Source organism: Salvia splendens, chromosome 14 (genome assembly GCF_004379255.2).
Source record: "Salvia splendens isolate huo1 chromosome 14, SspV2, whole genome shotgun sequence".
Lineage (NCBI taxonomy): Eukaryota > Viridiplantae > Streptophyta > Magnoliopsida > Lamiales > Lamiaceae > Salvia > Salvia splendens.
The window spans coordinates 30,757,632-30,778,624 of record NC_056045.1 but is presented as its reverse complement, the minus strand read 5'-3'; the positions used below and the strand labels follow the sequence as shown (position 1 = coordinate 30,778,624).

The 20,993-nt window shown below is 37.8% G+C and overlaps 3 protein-coding genes and 1 pseudogene across 8 annotated transcripts; 2 read left to right on the top strand and 2 right to left on the bottom strand.

Moving 5' to 3' along the window:
* Window positions 1-165: 165 nt before the first annotated feature.
* On the bottom strand, window positions 166-3,704 carry LOC121763587 (annotated as a pseudogene).
* A 1,388-nt stretch (window positions 3,705-5,092) lies between these two features.
* LOC121766151 (protein TONNEAU 1a-like) lies at window positions 5,093-7,894 on the top strand. Its single transcript, XM_042162502.1, has 8 exons — window positions 5,093-5,352; window positions 6,128-6,260; window positions 6,350-6,438; window positions 6,531-6,653; window positions 6,934-7,067; window positions 7,157-7,182; window positions 7,264-7,420; window positions 7,557-7,894. Exons 1-8 carry the CDS (start codon window positions 5,266-5,268, stop codon window positions 7,597-7,599), a joined length of 792 nt encoding a protein of 263 aa, XP_042018436.1. The 5' UTR covers window positions 5,093-5,265; the 3' UTR covers window positions 7,600-7,894.
* A 540-nt stretch (window positions 7,895-8,434) lies between these two features.
* Window positions 8,435-14,908, bottom strand: LOC121765498 (TBC1 domain family member 8B-like). Its single transcript, XM_042161678.1, has 19 exons — window positions 14,754-14,908; window positions 14,350-14,519; window positions 13,673-13,742; window positions 13,016-13,555; window positions 12,754-12,927; window positions 12,542-12,655; window positions 12,350-12,408; window positions 12,106-12,172; window positions 11,916-11,967; window positions 11,723-11,815; window positions 11,521-11,604; window positions 10,984-11,384; window positions 10,518-10,579; window positions 10,048-10,117; window positions 9,789-9,869; window positions 9,584-9,685; window positions 9,270-9,394; window positions 8,993-9,095; window positions 8,435-8,735 (listed from the first exon to the last, which is right to left on the bottom strand). The coding sequence occupies exons 2-19, from the start codon at window positions 14,403-14,405 to the stop codon at window positions 8,643-8,645; spliced, it is 2,346 nt and encodes a 781-aa protein (XP_042017612.1). The 5' UTR covers window positions 14,406-14,519; window positions 14,754-14,908; the 3' UTR covers window positions 8,435-8,642.
* A 530-nt stretch (window positions 14,909-15,438) lies between these two features.
* Window positions 15,439-19,861, top strand: LOC121764631 (CDP-diacylglycerol--glycerol-3-phosphate 3-phosphatidyltransferase 1, chloroplastic-like). 6 transcript variants are annotated; one of them, XM_042160652.1, is made up of 7 exons: window positions 15,439-16,029; window positions 16,664-16,759; window positions 16,865-16,915; window positions 17,264-17,375; window positions 18,301-18,341; window positions 18,435-18,765; window positions 19,206-19,861. In XM_042160652.1, the coding sequence occupies exons 1-3, from the start codon at window positions 15,549-15,551 to the stop codon at window positions 16,909-16,911; spliced, it is 624 nt and encodes a 207-aa protein (XP_042016586.1). In that variant the 5' UTR covers window positions 15,439-15,548; the 3' UTR covers window positions 16,912-16,915; window positions 17,264-17,375; window positions 18,301-18,341; window positions 18,435-18,765; window positions 19,206-19,861. The 6 variants fall into 6 exon arrangements, with proteins under 6 accessions (XP_042016586.1, XP_042016582.1, XP_042016583.1 ...); XM_042160648.1 differs by having other exon boundaries at window positions 18,260-18,341; XM_042160649.1 differs by having other exon boundaries at window positions 17,264-18,341; window positions 19,206-19,317; window positions 19,542-19,861.
* The last annotated feature ends 1,132 nt before the right edge of the window (window positions 19,862-20,993 follow it).

Sequence of the window (20,993 nt, the reverse complement as noted above, 5' to 3'; positions counted from 1 at the left end):
CTCGTCTCTAAATGTCGTCTAAGAACTTATAGAAATTTCGTCTAAGAATAAGACAAATTTTAGGCGTGAACCCTAACTTTATTTGGGCTGAGGTTTCATCACTTTCATCACTAACATTGCCTGAAACGACGTTGTTTGCCTCCTTGAATAATCAAAACATTCGTCTACACCAATTACGTGCCTCATATTATTTCTATATCCGGCCGGCACAAATATTTTTCACAAACATACACCAATTTGAACATTAAATTACATTACACACCAATTTGCAGATAAACATAACAAATTCTTCAGCTACAGATAAACACATAGGCAAATATGGCCTCAACTACACCCTTAGCTATATCGGGTGATAGCCCACGCAAGCCTCGGAGAAAATCCTCCTTGTAAACATCTTCTCCCCGTCCCTTCCCGCGCCTTGGACCAGCGCTGTGTAGAGCGGCCGGAGATACTTCATCCGTCCCACTTCTTTCAAAGTTTTCTCAACCTCGTTATAGTAACTAGTGCACCTAGACACAACGGCACGCTGAAGAAACGCAACCTTGACCTCGTAATCTCTTGATTCCGCAAGCCTGTAGCGCTTGTCCAGAGCTACTAGCTGTGGTATGACCAACATGATAAACAGTTAAAGTTTGTATGAGATTCTAGGCAATACGAATAAGTGACGATCAGTATACGTTAGACGAGATAATAATAAGATAGGTACAATACAATATTAGCCAAAATGAGATAGTTTATCCACTGTGTGAGATGACTCAATTTTCCACTAACAATATTTCAATCATTTTATTATCCGGCATCACACAGGGAGATTATTTTATAATAACGCAAGTCATTAAGGAGTTCTTTTTTGTTTAACGTACCTGTGGAGCTTCGACGGATTTAGGCAAATTTTCTAAGCAAAGCTCCCATTCCTGTCCTCCCCATTGCGCAACTTCGTCCTCATTTGGTATCCTACCTGACTTAAACTCGTTGGCCAACGACACGATATTCGTATAAATATCCGAAACAGGCTCCATTGCATCTGGAGGTATGCCAGTTCCCTCAGTCCATACATTTAGATCAATTTGATCTTCAATCCCAGGAATATTTGCTTTCAAGAAGTCGAGAAACATGTCGGTGTTGATAGACTAGAACTTGAACTTGGCAATATACTTTAGAAGAAACTCATCAAATGCAGGCCTCCCAATCTGTTCATAAGTCATAAACAACACAAAAACTCAAAGAAAATACTCTTCTTGTCTCAGTATAGTCGAGTCATTTTCCTTTTTAGCAAAAAACAACTCATTCAATCCTGATTACTTTACGAATCAGACATAATGACTGCAACAATACATGTTTACCCCTCTCTCAATGCGCCACAAAAACTGGAAACCCTTCTCGTAGGGCACGCGAGAAGATATATCATCCGGATCCACCCCTTGCTGGTTGGTTTTCAATTTTGTGAACTCCATTTGGTTCTTAAATCTCTCCATTTGCTCAATGAGTTAGTTCTCTCCAACCAATTCCAATGTTGAGATTGGCCCTTTCCTTTCCTTGCACAACCTCAACTATTCGCCGCTCAGCATATGTTGTGAAACCCTGCAAGCACAGGCTCTATCATAAACCCGAAAAGATGTAAACATGCCTCAAGAATGATCGAACTGATATAGAAAAGATCCTAGTTTTTAAAATTCAAATAATAGTGAAAACTGGTGAAAATTTTGTGAAATGTTTATAAATAGTTTGAAACTCTAGAAACTCAAAGGAAATAAAACATAATTATGGAAATTAAAAATAAAGTAGGGTTGCACTGTTTGCATTTCTTTTATTTTAATTCTCCGATGTGGAATAGTTTGAACCCAACACTCACAAATCAAAAGCTATCAACAGAAAATACAAGCAATCAAAGACAAATAGGTATATCATCCAACAATCCATATGCCAACCAAAGAAACAATACTACCTCATTCAACCAGGCATGATCATTGCTCTTATTAGTAATCAAATTGCCCGTCCAGCTATGAGCAAGCTCGTGCGCTATGCACGTATGAAACCTATTTATAATGCTAAATACTCCATAGGGAAAACTCGGGGGCAGCATGATAAGGGTATATCCCTTATCACGATGCCGGAGACGATAAACAAGATAAAAGAGAAGTCCCGGGATGCGGAATCCCGTCGACAACTCAAGCTTAAACAAAGTGCGTAAAATAAAATAGAAAGAAACATAAATTCGTAAATTCATTCATTCGTTCCATGAATGGAATAACAATGAAACCTATTTATAATGCTAAATACTCTAACTTAAGGAACAAGAAAATATCTTAAACATATATGGAAAAGATATGACAAATCACTAATTAACTAATTAATAAAGATATGAGGATCTTCATATAGATATGCACGTATCACAGCACCAAAAAATCGAACCTCTCCCACTCATATGGCCCGAACAACCCCTCCCCAACCTCAATCATCTCCTCCGTCTCTGCAAACTCCCTAGCCGCGGCATCCAACACCTCGGGGACATCCTCCGAGTACACCTTGTTGGGAAATGAAACAAAAACAAACACAACAATATTCAACATATCTAAAGATAAAACTGAAGCCACTATGTAAGTCTCGTGGATCACTTTTCCAATGACTAATTTGGTTTTATGGAGAAACCCCATGAATTTCTATAATAGCATTAAAGCAAGTCGTTGGATGTAGGCTAAGTTTAACTGACCCAGCAACATACGTACGCTGAAACTGGAAAATGACTAAACAATACATCTGGCTTCGAATTTGGGCTAGCTTAATAGTGGGTTGGTTCAACCCGATCAGAAAAAAATCCAACCCCTCATTTATCTTGAAGCGTTTGAGGGAGGTTGTTATCAAATGAAGCAAAAACAAGTATTAAAAATATTGCACATCGATCAAAACTGAAACCATTATTTAAGTCTCATGAGTCATTTCTCTAGTCACTAATTAGTTTCAGGATGGAATACTACGATTTCTATCGTACCTTCGTCCTCGGACCAACCTCCCTAAACCCGAGCTCCCCAACCGCAAACGCGAACAAATAGGGCGGCACGGGCTGCTCCATCACGAACTCAACCACCCTCCCCTCCGCCCATCACAGCGCGTCGTCACACGCGCCGCAGCACTCTCCGGCGGCCGGATCCCGCCGCCCGACGCGCTCGGCCGCCATGACCGCGGAGAGTCTGTGTGGGACGTTGAGCCTCGCGGCGAACCTGATCCGCGCGGCCGGCGTGTCCTGGCAGGGGAAGATGGACCGCGCGTGGACGGCCTGGCACTGGGTGAAGACGAACGGGTGGGACCCGTTGAGCGTCTGAGGCGGCGGGAGCCACTGCAGGGCGGAGGCGGACGGCGCCGTTTTGGAGAGGAGGAGGAGGGTTGATTGGTTTGAGAGGGTGAGGATGAGGGATTGGCCGAGGATGGGGTCCGGGGAAGGGGAGAGGGAGAAGGGGATCGGGGTCGATGGCGGCGGAGATGGAGAGGGAGCGGGTGTCGAGGGTGAGGGGGCCGGAGTGGGGGGCGGAGAGGGAGAGGAGGGAGGAGGAGGAGATGGTGGAGGAGGGGAAGTCGAAGTAGAAGTAGAAGGAGAGGGAGATGTGGGTGGTCAGGGGGTGGGTGGAGTCGGTGTAGGTGTGGGGGTCGATTGGAGCCATTGTGATGAGAATGACGGCGGCGATCGGCGGTGCTGAAGCGGTTGAAGTTGGAAATGGGAGAAGACTGAAGATAATTTGATGATGGAAGGTTGTTAAGGTTTAAATATTTGGAGGGACACAATGGAGACAAAAAATGGAATAAAGTAGTTAATCCTTGTACCACTATAAACTATATACCCATATATTCCGAATGGTAAATTGCACGCAAAGTCATAAATTTATTGCATATTGCATATAAAGTCATGAATTTATAACATAATTTATTTTTTTCGTAAACTTTAAATATTGCACGAAGAGTCGTGAATTTTACTGAATTGTATAAATTTCCCTTCCGATCTGACCCGATAGATTTCCTACACAAACTTATCCTACCCGATAGATTTCCTACACAAACTTATCCTACATGACGCGTTGGAAGTGTGACTTGGCAAATGACAAATTTAGGTTTCAATTCGAATTGTGGAATTAATGCTACTTTTATGCTGAATTCGATTTGTATGTTTATGTCGATTGTATGTTGAATTCGATTTATATGTTTTCATTTGTTCTTCTTGTATGTTTGTGATAGTCCGTGGTCAGAGATTGCAAAGATATAAGAGAAATAATCAGAATTAATGGAGTTCTGCCAAGTCATGCCTTTGGCGAGCCACGTAGGATAAGTAATTGTGCCGGAAATCTATCGAGCCGGGTCATATGGGTTACACAATTTGATAAAAATCCATGACTTTTCATACAACATTTACGAGAAAAACCAAATTATGTTAAAAGTTCATAACTTTACGATAAATTTACCCTTTCCAAAAATACACCTAAATATTAGGGGGAAATATCAAATTTTGATTATTTTAATCTATTTTGTTTATTATTTCTTTTTAATTTATTAACTTTTTAATTATGCTATTTTTTCTGTCCTTAACTTCATAAGAGTACACTTTGTGCTTAAAATGAATACCGTAATTATAATGGGACGAAAGAAATACCAACCACTTAATTGTCCTATCTATTTGATATGTAATCAAGTTTTCTCTATGTATTCATCACAAACCAATCACAGTTTACGAGATTTATCTATGACAACCTAACCACTCAAATATAACATTTAACCACTCAAATATAACATTTAACAAAGTCATAAATATAATGCATTAGATATTTTTATACACATTACCATGATTTATAATAAAATAATAACTTGTTGAGTAACAATGCATGATACGCATGTTCATAAAATAATTCATGTGATAAATAGTTTATTCAATCAAGAGCTATCATATAAATGAGTTTTATAAAATTATATGCCGAAACACCTGAAAAATGATGTAAGCAGTGACGAAGTCAATATTATTTTCTTTTTGTCTACTGAAGTCGCATAACTAAGAAGCGATTTATACATAGGAAAGCAACTTTCAAAATTTCTTTAATTGGTTTGAGTCGATAATTCTCGACAACGCTATTGAAGATTATACGAAATTCCAAGTAAAGCAATTTCAAAAAATCTGGCGTCATTAAATTTCCGACAGCATTCAAGAATCTATATAGGTCCCTGAAAATTTTCGGTAGTTGAGGAATAAATTCTTGAAATTTTTGGGGAAAATTTGAAAATTTTAGAATGGACGATTATACGAGAGAAATGATGGATTTAAAAACCCTGGTTACTCGTACATTGGAGAAGAAGGGCGTTCTCGCCAAGATCCGTGTTAGCATCGATGCCCTCGTTATTTTATTCCCATTTGCTGCGATAATGTTTCTCAATCGTGATATGTTTCGGTGCTTTATGAATTGATTTGTTTGTTTGTGTCTGTGTTCAATTGTTGTGTGAATGGACTAATGGGATCGCGTGATTTTCGATTTGCAGTTTGCAGATAAGATGAGTTATAGTGTTTTGAGATGAATCTGTGTTTAATTGGTAGTTGTTGTTGGTTAGCTCCAGATTTGAGCTGATTGGAGAACTGGTAGTTTTTGTGGTAATTGCAATTGAGACTTTTTATCAGCTTGTTATAGAAATGTTACTTAGTCGTAGCTTTCGACTTCCATTGGACAATCGGGTGCTGTGTGAATTTGGTTGTGAGAGAATAAGCCTATGTTTACAATGCTTAGCTAGCTTGTTTCTTTAAAGGTTCTTGGATTTAGTATGTTATGATTCAACGTTGACGGGGTGGAGTTTGATGAATTGTAATGATATTTATCAGAAGAATTGTTGGAGTTATCGATCTGCCTAAGTAAATACGTGTCTATTTGTGTGTGTGTGTTTGTGCCTGATATGTTTTCTCGAGCTAATATGTTTTCAATCTACCGAACAAGTAAATATGCGCCTGCGTGTGTGTTGTGTTCATGCCTAATATGTTTTCACTCGGCCTAACAAGTAAATATGTGCCGGTATGTGTGTGCGTGTGTGTGTGCTCATGCCTAATATGAAGGGATTCACGTTTATTTATGGTTCGTTACGGTATGCTGAAATAGCTTTCTTGTAGGCTGAGCTTAGAGCTAGCGTGTTTGAAGCGATCGAAGAGGAAGATAAAGTAATTGAGAAAGAAGATGGATTGCCTCCTGCACTATTGGGTAGCTGCAATGATCGTGCTAAGCAGCTGCATAACTCACCTTCAGGTAGTTTTTTTGTTGTGACTGTCGGATTCACGTGGTTTACAAATCTATAGGATAATAACTTATACCATGTAATATGTTTTCATTTTCAGGGAGGCTTCTAACTGCTTTAATATGTGAATATCTCGATTGGTCTCAGTTAAACCACACGTTAAAAGTTTACTTGCCAGAGAGCAATATGGTATTTTCTCGTTACTTTTGTTACTTGATGCTTCACCGTGTGGTTTATTCGTTTATGATTGCAGTTTGTTGGTCTTTTGCTTTTGATTTCAGCCAAAAGATTCCTGGAAATCCGAGCTAAAAGATTTCAGCAGCAAGAATGGCTATGACTTGAACCGGCATGGAGATAGTGGGCCTTTGCTTTTGGACGTTCTTGAGGGCTTCTTGAAGTTCGAGGTAGGGTTGTTGAATTTAGAGTTTAAAACGAATACAAAAGTTTAAGCATCCAGCAAAATGTGCTATGCCGGTTTTGGCAGCATGTTGTAAAATAGGATTAAACTGGTATTCAAATCTATGGCTTCTCGAGTACTGAAAAGTAGGCCAAATATGATTCTCAAAATACGAACTAAGTGACCTGCTTGGATTTGCTCCACCTCGAGTTTATGGATATCTGTTTCTTTTGCTTTCCTTCTCTCCTTGGAATGAATTAGCTATTGTTTAGTGCGTCTCTGTGTAGAATCTGTCTCAAGGAAGAGGTGGGAATAGGAGATCGACCGCTGCAGATTCTGAATCTCTATCAAACTTGGAAGCACGCAATGCTAGGAGACCTTCACCACCAGCAGTCGCTGTGGGTATACCTCAACTAGGAAGGTTAACGATCAGTTTCAATTTTTCATTTTTTTTTCTCTTCGATTTTTTTGTCACTAATCTGCATTTTTTTGTAAAATGGCTCCTTGCAGGCATAGTGCTGCTTCACAATCATCTGGTAAATAGTAAATAATTTTAAGTTGGTTCGACTATGCCAATTGTAGCTGTTTTCCTCCTATCTAATCAGTCTACATTTCAGATCGAAGAGCTGGATCATCTGCATCAGGCTACCGAAGAGATGAATACAATCGGAGGTATGAAAATGATGGACATTCTGAGGATGTCATCCGTGCTTCTGCTGCGTTAGAGAATCTGCAATTGGACAGAAATGCTCGTCGTGGGACCACATCCTGGAGGTTTGTTTCGTTAGAAGTGAAAAGAAATTCAGTTTACATTTTGTTTTTACAAATTACAGCTTTTTAAGATTATTTTACAAGCATAAAGATTTGCAAAAATGAAGGAATGATCTCAATCTTATTTTATGAATTGCAGGCGTGGAGGAGATGATATGTCCGAAGACGACAGCACTGGATAGACGTAGGTTATGTGGATTCATTGATCCACGTTCATTTCAGCCTTGCAACGGCACTGGTTCATGTAAGGTCAAATCTGCCCCCCCTGCATTTCACATTCGAACAATTAAGCTAAGGCTTCTCATGTATTATTCTCATTCGTGTTCACGCCTTTATCTTGGTTCATCTCTACTTTTCGCCATTCTCCCGTTGTATCATACCCTAGCCCGAAAACGGATTGCCTATAGGGTTGTAAAGATTGACAACCTAACATTATTTTGAAAGTCTAGATCATATTTGGCTGTTTGCACTGCAAAAGATACTACCTCTGTTTCTTTAAGAGTTGTTTCATGTTTGTGTATGCGACTATAGAATTCGATCAATGTAACCAACGAGATATGTCGTGGTGTGGTTAGATAATTTGTTCTCTACAATTTGATACGTCTATTTTTTGAGTTGCAAAACACACACCCGACATAAGTACTAGGTGACTCGAACTTTCGACTTATTGATTGAAGTGGTGTTTTTATTAATTAAGATGTGTTATGTCATGAAATTTAATTTACCATCTAAACACTACTCTCCTTTAGCTCATATAAACATTGTTTGTTTTGTTACATTTAGTTGATTCTAATACTTTAAAATTATCATTGACATTATTACTTTACAAATTACATAAAACAAAGCTCGATTTTATTTATTTATTTAAAATTATAAAAAATTAACAAATACTACCATTTTAATAGTTATGTAATTTAACAATGAATGATTTCAACACTAATTTGAAGTATTTGAGTTAATAAATGAATAAAAGTAGAAAAATAATGCTACTGTAGCCTAAATAAGAACAATGCTAAATTGCATATAAAATGCTACTTATACTTCTCTCTCACTAAAATCAATATTATCAATGAAATAACAGACAAAAACTTCAAAAATATTACCACATTCTCTTACTAAAAAAGAACATATACTCAAATAGCACAACACCAAAGAGGGGAATCTGGTTCCATTTCTTTTCGAGCTACGACACTGTCATCTCCTCCGCCTTCCAACTACACGTCTCCTAGACCGGGACCTCCGACTGCACGTCATTCACACTCTTCTCTTCATTCGGAAGCTTCACATCGTTTTGCTCCTCAAGACTCGCCGGTTTCTCCTGTTTCATTTAACTTTTACTTTCAAGAAAACCAACACAGCATTCTTCATTCAAATTTGTTTTGGCAGAGCATACTAATCTAGTACTATTTCTTATCAAAGAGAAGTCAATTTTGAGTTGGGATTTCAAGAACAAATATGATTAATGCAAGCAAACATGAATGCGCCTACAGGCAACGAGCACACGGGTCATAGCAGGAAGTTCTCGTCTTAGGGTTGCTAGGATTTCTCGCAAGAGGCAAATCAGAGTCCACTAACCTTGTTCTTGTCTCGCCATCCTAGTCCGAATGGTCTGGCTAGCAAACTGATCTTTCTTGCAGGCACGTCTTGTGAAGGTTCTTGATTACTTTGCTGGGTTGATCTTAATCAGAACATGTAAACGAATGCAGATTAGGCTCGGGAATTAATGGTAGGGCACCACGAAAGGGGGGGACGGGCAAAAGTATTAGACGCCAAGAATACAAAAAAATACCAGACTAGAGAGAGATTGGCAAGAAAAATATGATCAAATACGTAGCAAGAAAATTTTCGATACCGAGGGGAAGACATCGCTTTGGTTTGCCCAGACTGATATTGCAAAGTAGCTTCGAGCATGGACTCTGCCATAACTGCCCTCTTTTCCATATCGGCCAACGCGAGAGCCACCTGTTCGCACTTTGCCTGCACGTACTCATTGCGTTAGTACAGCAGAAACTCGATAGAACAAGAAAATTAGAGAAAAAACAACACAGACTATTACAGTCATGTAAAAAAAATCAAATATTGTGTTATATGCGCATTTGATAAATGTGGCACGTTTCATGGATGAAAAAGAAAATCGGCATGCTGCAAATCTGACTTATCACTAACCTCAAGCACTTGAGCTGCGTATCTCTGGGCAGCTGCGTCTTGCTCAGCATATATTCGAGCATCTTCTGTCACCTTCTGCGCTTGTTCGACCCTCATTAAAATCTGTGAACAGAAAACAGAAATGGATACATCAATTCCTGTGGAGAAGAAACCACACCCATCAAGTGCTGTAGGAAATTATGCTAAACATATCGATATGTCTTACCTGAAGCATGGCGTTCTCTTGTTCATGCTTTTCAACTAGGGCGCTCCGCAGCTCAGACAACTCTCGCTGCATCTTTTCAACCTAAAGCCCCAACACAGATGCTCAGCCAATTAGGTTGAGTTTTAAGGAAATTTCAAGAATAAGATGTTGGCATAAAGAAAGGTTTTTTAAGTGGGAAAATTGGCGCGCGCACACACACACATAATTATATATTTATTCTTTTAAGTTAACAGCATAGCACATCAAGCTTCGTAGTTACCTTGGCACTCAATTGTCGACGATTATCCTGCTTAACCATCTCCATCAGTGCTATTTCGAGCTCTTCTGCTCTGTATATAGAAAAGGGAAACATGAAAATATAGCGTGTGCACGTTTTTATCTCTTTTACTGAACTAAGAAATCCCATATTAAGAATTTATGCTTTAATCAATCTTAATCACGGCTGACATTCATTGGCACGAATCTATGGTTAAAAACACACACGTTCTTTAATTGAATGAAATGACGTGGTCGAGATGCAAAACACACAAACGCAGTTCAGAAAAGACAAATATCCGAGAGGAGAAGTGAAGTCCGCTCTCAATATTCAAAGGCATTGTAGCCCCTGAAAATTAAAAGTGAGCCGCCCAGGTTGGAAGAATGTGCACGATCATAGAGGGGGCTGGTCTAAAGCAAAGTTTCTGTATCGACAAGGGATTAGGATTTTAAAAGCTACAGAGTAGGGTGCACCTGAGTTCAGCTGACCGTTTTTCCTCAATCAGCTTGCACTGCTCGACCTTGAGCCATGCTACCTGAAAAAATTCATAGAAAGTTACACGAGCTGTTTGATAAGACATTGTATACATTTGTCTCTAAGCTCGTAAAAACAACTTCATAACTTTCAAAATGTTGGAACTAATAAAACAACAAAAAATCAAAAGGAGCTAAACTAAGATTTATTTCAGTGCGTTTGAGATCCCCAATTAGGTTCATCATGTCTACAGTCTACCATTAGGATTTATTATCCTCAATAAGGGTTTAGTTAGGATTTAATTAGGACAGATCCCTATTGAACAAGCAAGTATAAAATGTTCCTGAAGATTATGGTTTTATCGATCATAAGCTGAAAATACAACTAAAGTGAGAAAACGCATAAAGAAATACTAAAACGCGTCAAAGAAACTTATGGAAAGATAGGCGAACAAAATATAGCTACCTGCTCCTGAAGATCTTTAGCAGGATCCATCTCCACATCACCATTCACGAAAAGCTCATCCCCTTCAGCAGGTGAACCATCCAAGTGTGACACATCACCGTTCGGTCCTTCTGGTTTATCAGTTCTTATGATTGAACCTGCGTCCTGCTTGAAACTATACAACTTTGACGACAGACACTGAGAATCCCTCCAAACTCTCATGCCCTTCGACCTTTCTTCCAACGCAGCTATAACAGTTGGACGATGATTATTTCTTAGTTCTTGTAGTCTTTCCTCAATAACATTTTGGTAACCCGAGCAAGCTGTCAAGACAAGTTGACTGCTGTCGAAAGTGGAGCCAGCTAGTGACTGAAGAAGCGTGACTGCGTCTCCAGCATCCTTCGTTGTAACTAATGCTGGTCCTGCAGAAAGCTACAGATAAGTTTGGTTCATAAGCCCAAAAGCGCGGCCCCTTGATGCACTATTACATATGAGATTCAAAGGGCTGATATTATGTTCGTATCGGATATAAATAAAATGACATTTGCTGGCCAGTACCATATAGCTCCATCAACGCAAGTGCAGTTCGGAATAGCATTACACGGTTTCCTTGGAAGAGGATCACATCCCAGACTCTAAGAACTGAGGAGCAGATCGAGGTATCAGTTTTATCGGTTTAGAATCTGAATAAAAAAATGGCTAGAACTAGAGCTATAGCACATCGCTTCGAACATTGCAAAAGTTTTTTCAAGATTCTCACCGCTTTCCCATGGAAGCATATTCATATATATTGTGAGGAACCATGGGGCAGTCACCCACGCCACCTGCACTCCCAGGTAATCCAGATGGTTTACTGTGGTAAATACAAAGTTAATAGCAAGCATAGAAATTGATGGCTGCTAGAAGTCTTGTTAAGAAAGGTCGTGCATTAGAAAGTTTTCAAAGAAACCAACCCAATTTCGGGAACTTTTCCCGGACCAACTCCTCAAGAACAAGCTGATCAACCTGCAAGAAATAAGCCGATACAAGAACCCTAATCATCTTATGCCAAGTAATCATGCTTCCTTACTCCTTAGACATTCAATAAATCGGAGGAAAAGTCCTCAGTTTATGCGGCAGTTAAAGTGTTAAACTAAGAATTACCTGAGATTCTACCATTTCTTCCGAGTAATAGCCGTCAAAATAATCATCTAGAAGTCCCACTAAGGCCCTGGAATAAGCAATTTACTAGGTTTATCAAACAATCAGATATCCTATGCATTGTTAGCAGGTAGTACATTTTTGTGCGACAAAATTTGATTACAGAATACAATAATTTACATAGTCAACATATAGCATTCCACGAGGGTTTGAAATAAAACAGAACTGTAACAGGATTGCAACCCACCAAAAGGCATTTTCCTCCGACATTAAAAGCAATAACAAGCCCGCAAAAAAATTCATTGCCTGCATACAACAGATATCAACATCAACAATGCTATAAGGTTAGAATATGATTGAGCTGTGTGTATGCATGTACTTTGGCATTATTAGTTGTTATGTAAATGGCATAAAAAAGAACTCATTAAAATAGGCATACCTGGCAGTAACCAACAGAGGGATTATGGCGAGCATATGCTGTGAGTAAACGTCTTAAAGCATTTCTACCGTCCTCATCTAGAGCAGGGTGACCAGGAAAAGTTCGAGGCAAATCCTGCGTGCATAAAGTTCGATTACTAGATGGAATTGAATTACAAGGAATTTAGGTTTATAGAAGTAAACTGCCATCAGAACTCAAGAAAAATGAATGACCTTTTCAATCTGGCCTCTCCATTTTTCAGATATTACTACATTCTCTAGATTTGAGTCGTTACCCTTGTCCTTTAGTTGACTGCTCTTAGTTTTCGTATTAGTGTCTGATGCAAGCAGATTTTGATAGTAATTCTCCACCCGCCGTGCTCTTACACCAACAAAGGCTTGCCACAGCTGTAATTTTGAGTGAAAAACAAATGATTAAAGATTTTAGAATGTACAAATTGAAAGATAAAAATTTGAAATGTCAGCTTTTTGTTACCTCTCCCCTTAAAGCCATCGGAACGCCCCCTTGAACGAGACATTCAAGCTCTTCCTTCCAAGGAGGTGGAGTTTCTGAATGAGTGGCATGACCGGGAATCTCTGGAGCTGAATCTGATTCTGATCCTGATCTCTCCACATCATAGAACTCTTCCTCGGAATCTTCTTCAGGTGCTCCTTTTCCAGGTCTTGTCTCATCAATGGATTGAAGTGGCTTCTTTGCAGCAAGATCAGACTGGCTTTTATTGAAACTCACTTTCTTTTTCACACGAGAGCTCATGAAGTCCTCTATGGCACATAGAGATGATCTAATCTCGGTCCATGTTTGTACTCTATGAACTTTTCCATCCTTTTCAGATCGCAATTCCGAATTTGCCTCATTCGAAATATTTGGCTTAGTCTGGTTGCCATAAGAATCAGCCACATTATTTTGACTATCATCAGCGTTTATGTCGGTCGATTTATTTTCAGGAAACTGACCAGACCCTGATTGCCTTTCCAAAAAGTCCTTCCACCTATCCGACCTCTCCTCCTCTTCTTCCTAAATAAAAAAACATGAATTAATGGCAACTCCGATTGGTATGCTTCGAAGATAACACAAAAGGATGAATTTAAGCTACAAACCAATAAGCTAACAGCGAAGATAGGAAAACCAAACCTTGTATATATTAGCATATTCCCGATATCTTTGCAAGTGCTGAGGTCTCACTGCAAACCCATAAGCATCCCTGGGTATGCAATTTTCCAAAATCAAACACAGTACAACAAAAAATTGTCAGGATTTATCCAGGTATCGGGCCTCCATCGCCCTTCAACATAAATTATGTTTCGAACAAACAGACTTGGGGAGTGTCTAATCTAATCTAATCTAAATCACAAATACTCATACAGTTTTGAATCAGCAACCATTACTTCTCCACATGCTCATTTCACATTTCATATACAACCTCAAAACAAGACTCCATTTTTCCTTTCCTGCATTCAAATTTGCAACTAAGCAGATATTAATATTACTATGGTTGTTTTTTAATCTCAGTAAAGGTCCTAAATCTGGTTAAAAGCATCAGGATTTTTTGCTAAGAAAATGTGGGCAGATTCAGTCCTCCTTGAAAAACAAACAATCATTCAAGAAAACACCCAAATCCCATGTACATCTAATTGTCGGCAGAATCAAAGCAACAAAACAATAAAATGTTAAAAATTGCTGCAGAAAAATGTGAACTATAGATTGACACTAAAGCAACTGAACAAAACAAAACAACACAACTCAGCTTTGCAAAAAACATAAAACAAAAAAAAAATCATAAAATGAGCTACATGCTAAAAACACAATACCTCTTATGCTCAAGAGAAACAGGATTCAGCACCGCCGCCGCCCCTTTTGCCTTCATTCCCGGTGCCGGAAAAAACAAAACCAATTTCAACCGCAAAGATCGGTGCTTTTATCGTCAAAAACAAATGGGCCTCCCTATTTTGACGAGCTCGATCTATGTAATCAATAATTGCTGCAGCAGTAAACAGAAACCAAATTAAAACAGTCAAAACAAATTTGAAAGTGAGTCCTCCCTCTCTTGACCAAGACCAATCTCAAGGCTCTCAAAACTCTAACATAGTATATCTAGCTAGCTATGGAGTAGGGGGAATTAGTGCGTGTGCTGTGTGAAAAAAACCCTGAGGTTAATAATGGCATGATGGGTTCGTGGGGTCCATAATCATCACATGGAAAAGCGCGAGATTACCGTCGCATGAGGAAAAAAGGGCGATTGCTTTAGCACGAATTTCACGGGATTAGCAGAGGAGGAAGAGTGAATTTGCAATCAGAGATCTGAATTTGGGCATTTTGTTCATTGCTTCGAACTGTGAAAATGCAAGTGGTTCTGTTCTTGGATATATAGTTTACACCTCTTTGCTTGAAATGTTTTTGGGTTTAAATTTCGTTTAAAAAATATTTAGATACAAAATATTAATGTTATTTCAATATTTTAGGCAATATTTTTACTCCATATATATTTATAAAAGTGGACTCATATATCTAATCTAACTCATCTAAAATGAAGAAACATCATGGTTTGCTTATAGATTTGAAATGATTTTTTATTCGTATTTTAATTTAACTTTGAGAAATTATGTGCCGAAACAATGAATTTGTTCTAAGTTTGAATGGAGTTATATTTATGACATACAATTATGAATATCACGACCAAGTATAGCAAAAAATTCACAATCTATGTGTAATTTAGAATCTGCAAATTTATATACGTAATCAAGAATTTCATTACAAAAATATGTAAATTATGTAACATAATTTTGAATTTTGATCAATCATTGAGAAATAAGCAGTCATTTTTCAATTTCCTAATAGTTTAGCGCCAAAATGCAAATAATAAAAAATATAGATGGTTAAAACGGAAGCCATGATTGCTTAATCTCCTTCTCCATCTTGCCCTGCGATGCTAAAATAAGCATCATCCACGCTAACTTGAGCCGCCCGCGCGCATTTTAATCCATACCCACCAAACCACCATCATCAAATCATGCCAAGCGCTCTCAAACTCACAAATTTCTTCATTCTCCACGCCCATAAACCCTACAGATTGTTCGCCAATTTACCCTCTCCCTCCTACGCCGCCGCCGCCGTCGATTCAAGGAATATCCCGCGGCTCAGCTATCTCTCCAGCTGGCGGTGCAGGACAACAACCCTATTCCACACCCCCTCGCGCATTAGCCCCGCCCCCAAATTCTCCCGCGGCCTGAATCACGGCCAGAATCTCTGCTTCTACACATCCGATTCCGGGAAATACGGCCATTTTGATCGCGGCAGGAGCGATAATTTGGGGACTCCAATGGGGGCCGCTGTTGATGGAAAGGTGGAGACCGAAACTCGCGAAGAATCAGATTTTCCGACGCCGCCGCTGAGCCACGGCGAGAAATCGCCGCGAAAGTCGTCGAAATTGCTCACATTGCCTACCATCCTGAAGATCGGCCGCGTCGCTGCCATATCGATTCTCGTTTACAGTATGTGCTGAAATTTATGATTTTGATTGCAAATGTGTCCGAAGATGAAGGTGGAATTTTTATAATTGAGCAAAATTGGCAATGTTGTGTGTTCTGTTTCAGCAGTTGTACCTTTTACCTTGATTATTGCCTGGCAAAGAGTTGCATTTGATGTTAATGTTTATTTTTTGCGTCATTGATGCATGAAGACATTGAAGAGGAGCGAGCGCCAGCTCAAATTTGTGCATTAATTATGTATGTATGTTTACATGAGAGATCTGTGCATTTTTTGCTGTTACCGCTATTCCAAATTTAATATGATTCCTAGTTCTGCCTATTTACTGTTGAGGTACAATTTCATGTGAATCGACTTATTGAAAATCTCTTTTCGGCAGCCTTCAATGTTGAGAGCTGGTTTTGAATTTGGATTGTGTTCAAATCTGTGGTAAATGTTTTATGATGTGTGATGAGTGCATGAAAAGGAAAAAAATCAATTGAAATTGCTCTACTTTACCGAGAAAAGAGATCAATGCACTTGTGCTTATGCATATGGCTTCTTTACAGCTGCATCTGTTCTGTATAATTACCACTATTTGGTACGGCCATTTTTATCAGTAATGTTCACTAAATTGACATGTTAGTTTATTTTTGCAAGCTTTTTATGTCGAAAGTTGGTGGGGACCATCAACAACAGTAGGAATTTTTGTCGCAGCTACCAATACCGATTGGCCTTATGATTCTCGCTCAAAAGGTGCTGACTTTTTAACCTTTAAGTTGATATTTGAGAGACATCTGATGAGATGTATCTCCATTTTTTGATTTCCGGAATTACATTGTGGCAGTTTTGGTGTAACAGATGAAATTGGGTACTCCATTTGGGGCATTTTTGGATCCAGTGGCTGATAAGGTGACAACCCATACTCCATGTATTTGCCTGAGTATAAATGCTAGAATGATTAGTTCAGTGTTTGTACAAAAGAAGTGAGGATTTATAACGTGAAGAGGTGGTGGCGTGGAGGAAAAAAACTTTTTTTTGGGTGATATATGTTGGGATAATCAAGCAAAAAACTTGAGTTGTAGGATACTCTATAGTCTATACATCTCTGAACTCCAAAAATGGAACTTCATATGAAGGGTGAACTGATGTCAAACTTCTTCTTTGTTTTCTTTTTTTCCTAGAAAAAAACACTTTTAAAAATTGCTGAGAAGCTAATGTGAGGGAACCTTATAGAGTTGTCATTTTCAATGTATGCAGCTCATGGTTGCTACTACCTTGATCTTGTTGTGCACTAAGCCCCTTAAAGCTGGTATATTTGGCCATGGACCATGGCTATTGACTGCCTGCAACTGCCATAATCTGTAGAGAGGTAACATCTTGAATATATGTTTCCTTAATTGCTATTTCAACTGATTGGCTGAGATCCTTAATCCTTATGCTATAATTTCAAGTACGATTGGACCTTAGGATTAAGATATTTTAAGGTGGGGAATTGCAAAGTTGGTAAGCGTTGGAGCATGTATTTACACCCCATCCCTCTTGGTTATTCTTTTGCATCCTCCAGAACTGCACTGTCCATTTAGTTAAAGCTTAATATTGAATCCATATCAAACTTCCCTCTGCGTTGGAGATGATTTACTCAATTTCACAAGGTCACCCATCATGCTATGGCCTGACAGGCCTGTGGAATAAATACTATCTAGAATTGCTGAGTCTTTGTTTTCCTTGCTCTTAAAGAATCTATATCCAGCTTTTGTCGTGGAAATTGTTGTAGATATAAAGTCCTAGGTTGATTATATCAAAGTAAAAAAAGGGGATGTATTGTTGTATATACAATTTACCCAATTGCATAATGGTTTTCCATTTTGGATTATGAAACGAAATTATATGAATGATCGTATCTGAAGCTCATTTCCTTTGTAGTGTTACATAATACTACAAGTTGGTGTAATTTGTCATGTAAAACACATCTATTACGAAGAAAAATAAAAGGACACAGAGGCGACGAGCAGAATTAATTGCTTCATATATCTACTAGTTTGGTTTTACAAATAATCCCTATATATGTGACGTTTTGGTCAACCTTGAAAACTTCTTGCCAATTATGTGTTAAACTGTCTGGTTATACCTTTTATCTTTAGTTTGAGAATTAGTCGAAAGCTGAAATATTCTCTTCTTCCTCGATTGATGGAACTCAATATTTACTTAGTCTTTAATCATTCGGCTAATCACATATTCTCATGCATTAACAAGTCTCTCAAAATCATTACCGTTGTACATTACCATGTCGGCAGTCAGGGAATGGGCTGCTTCTCGGGACAAAAAGCTTTTAGAGGTTGGTATCTTAAGCAAAATAACTTTTGAGTTGCAAATGTGTTAACTCGTTTACTCACTTTTCTAATACATAAAGCTCTCTCTCCCCTCTCAGGCTGTTGCTGTTAATAACTTGGGAAAATGGAAAACTGCCACACAGATGAGTGCATCGACTATCCTTTTGGCTGCCGGAGATGCAAGGTCTTCTTTTTTCTTTGATGCAATTTTCATGTACATACTCCATACGCGTCGAATACGTCTCTGGTCCTCTTCTCTTTCTCTCTGCAGCTTTGTAGGGGACGGAACTCTTGTTTCTTCTGGGGTAGTGTTACTCTATATTTCAGCCTGCCTCTCCTTTTGGTCAATGGTAGTTTATATCAAAAAGATATGGCGACTGCTAATACTGTAGTGCTCTTAACCATGCTTAATAATTTTATATAGAGAAGGTTAGGAGCCTAACAATTTTTTTCCAAAATATTACTAATTATTTTACAATGTGTCTACATTCATTAAAATTGAACTAACCTGCTTTGATGATAGATTTGAAATGATTTTTTATAATTTATTTTTATTTTACTTTTGAGAAATAAAATGTGTTCAAATATTGAATTCGTTCTAAATTTAAATCGAGTTATATTTATGACATGCAACTATATATATCACGACCAATTATAGCTAAAATACACAACCTATGTGTAGTTTAGAATTTTTCCAATTTGTCCACATGATTTTAAAATTTGATCAAACATTGTTACTCCATGATATTTAAACTTTAGAAAAAAGTGGACCATTTGTCAATTTCCTAACAGTTGGCGCCAAAATGCAAATAATAAAAAGATTAAAGTTCCTTTTGGTTCTAAACATATATACGACCGTTTTAATGTAGTCTGAAATGCCACGGAGCAAGACCAAGACGAAGACCAAGAGTTGCGAATGGACACCAATTTTGATTGCTACTGTTGTGCAACTACTACAGCACTCCCCCCCTGCTTAAACTGGTACACTAGCTACACACTTCTTCATCTCTGAATTTTGGTAATATTCCAATTTCAATTCCAATTCCAATTCCAATTTCAATTCCAAGCTATCCGCGCCTTTTATCTCATCTCCCACAGACGCATCACTGATGCAGACGAGTTTGTAGTGTTAGCAACAGGCGGGGTAACTAACTAACATCTCATTTTCCAGATATTGTTTACCCTACATTTTGTTTGCACAACAGGTTTGGGAGGTGCTCACGAAAAAGGAGGTGGTAAATAAAGTAGAAGAAATAATAAAGTAAGAAAGAGGGGAGAAGGTAAAATAAAAAGAAAGAATAAAGTAGGTGTGATTAGATGTTTTGTTTTTAGCTAAAAAGATAAATGATTAAGTAATTTGGGATAATCCAAAATGAAACTTGAGACTGAAGGAATATAGCGTTGTATTTATTCTATTCTTTTGTCTATATAATACAACAACTAGGAAATTAAATTAGTTACTGTATACGTCAACTATTTGATTTTTTTTATGATAAAGTGAATATAGATGATTGTAATTTTTATTTATTAGGATGATCGATGATTCGGTATACAAAAAATTATAATATATTAAACCAAGTATTCACTCACGGTATATAAATCATCCAATATTGAAACACACAACGTTGTACGTTCACATTATGGACGAAAACAATTAGTAACTTACAAATTTCAAGATTTCAAACAAATTTACGATATTATGCCAGTTTCCTCTAATGCAATTCGAGTAACCAAATCTCTTAAATTTTCTCACATTATTTAATACCGTGAACGGATAAAAAAATTCACCTAACTTTATCTCGCAAATAATTATATTGGCCCAAAATTCTTAGTGGAAACGTGCAATGGCTAAAAGTCTAATTTATTTTTCACAAGCATTCTTGTATGTTAGCTCATAATTAAAATTAAATTTCATATACCTAACACTATCAACCTATGTTTGACAAGCCACAATGTTCTCTATTTACAGTATAATTTTTGGTGAATTATATTTTATTCGCTACATGTGTTTATTCCCGGATGAGTTTCATAATAATAATTTAATACAGAGTATAAATATTGAAAGATGGTACTCCCTCAGTCCCTCATGTCCACTTTAGTAATCTTGATTTACTTATTTTTAGATGTCTTCTTTAAAAAGTCCCGATTGAAATATTCTATAAATAATACTCCTTCATCCCAACTTAATTGCTACTCCCTCCGTCCCGCTTTAGCAGTCTCGGTTACTTTTGCATACTCATTTTATAAAAATGCTAATAAATAGTTAAAGTGAAAAAATAGTAAAGTAAGATAAAGAATAATGTAGAGAATTGTCTTATCTACATTATTTTCTCTCGTACTTTACTATTTCTCCACTTAAACTATTTATTATCATTTTTACAAAACGAGTGCAAAAAAGCAACTAGGACTGCAAAAGCGGGACGGAGGGAGTACTATTTTTCATTTCGGTCCGTTCCAACTTAATTATCACACTTTATTTATACAATAAATGGTAAGTAGGTCACACATTACACTAACTCACTTCACTCACATTTTATTATAAAAAAGTGAACTACGCAAATGATCCCTGAATTATGAGTTTTGCACGCAAATAGTACATAAACTTTAAAAAGATCGTGAGCAGTTTCTGAACTAAGGTGTAATCACATTTTTGATAC

Bases quoted from the DNA above. Each gene is read 5' to 3' on its own strand.
- LOC121766151 (XM_042162502.1), top strand. From the start codon at position 5,266: ATGGACGATTATACGAGAGAAATGATGGATTTAAAAACCCTGGTTACT. The intron at 5,353-6,127 runs GTTAGCATCGAT...GCTTTCTTGTAG, and splicing joins GCGTTCTCGCCAAGATCCGT to GCTGAGCTTAGAGCTAGCGT. The intron at 7,421-7,556 runs GTTTGTTTCGTT...TATGAATTGCAG, and splicing joins CGTGGGACCACATCCTGGAG to GCGTGGAGGAGATGATATGT.
- LOC121765498 (XM_042161678.1), bottom strand. From the start codon at position 14,405: ATGAAGGCAAAAGGGGCGGCGGCGGTGCTGAATCCTGTTTCTCTTGAG. The intron at 12,173-12,349 runs GTGGGTTGCAAT...TGCTTATTCCAG, and splicing joins TCGGAGGAAAATGCCTTTTG to GGCCTTAGTGGGACTTCTAG. The intron at 11,385-11,520 runs GTACTGGCCAGC...AGCTTTCTGCAG, and splicing joins TGCGTTGATGGAGCTATATG to GACCAGCATTAGTTACAACG.
- LOC121764631 (XM_042160652.1), top strand. From the start codon at position 15,549: ATGCCAAGCGCTCTCAAACTCACAAATTTCTTCATTCTCCACGCCCAT. The intron at 16,030-16,663 runs GTATGTGCTGAA...TATTTTTGCAAG, and splicing joins CATATCGATTCTCGTTTACA to CTTTTTATGTCGAAAGTTGG. The intron at 16,760-16,864 runs GTGCTGACTTTT...TTGGTGTAACAG, and splicing joins TTATGATTCTCGCTCAAAAG to ATGAAATTGGGTACTCCATT.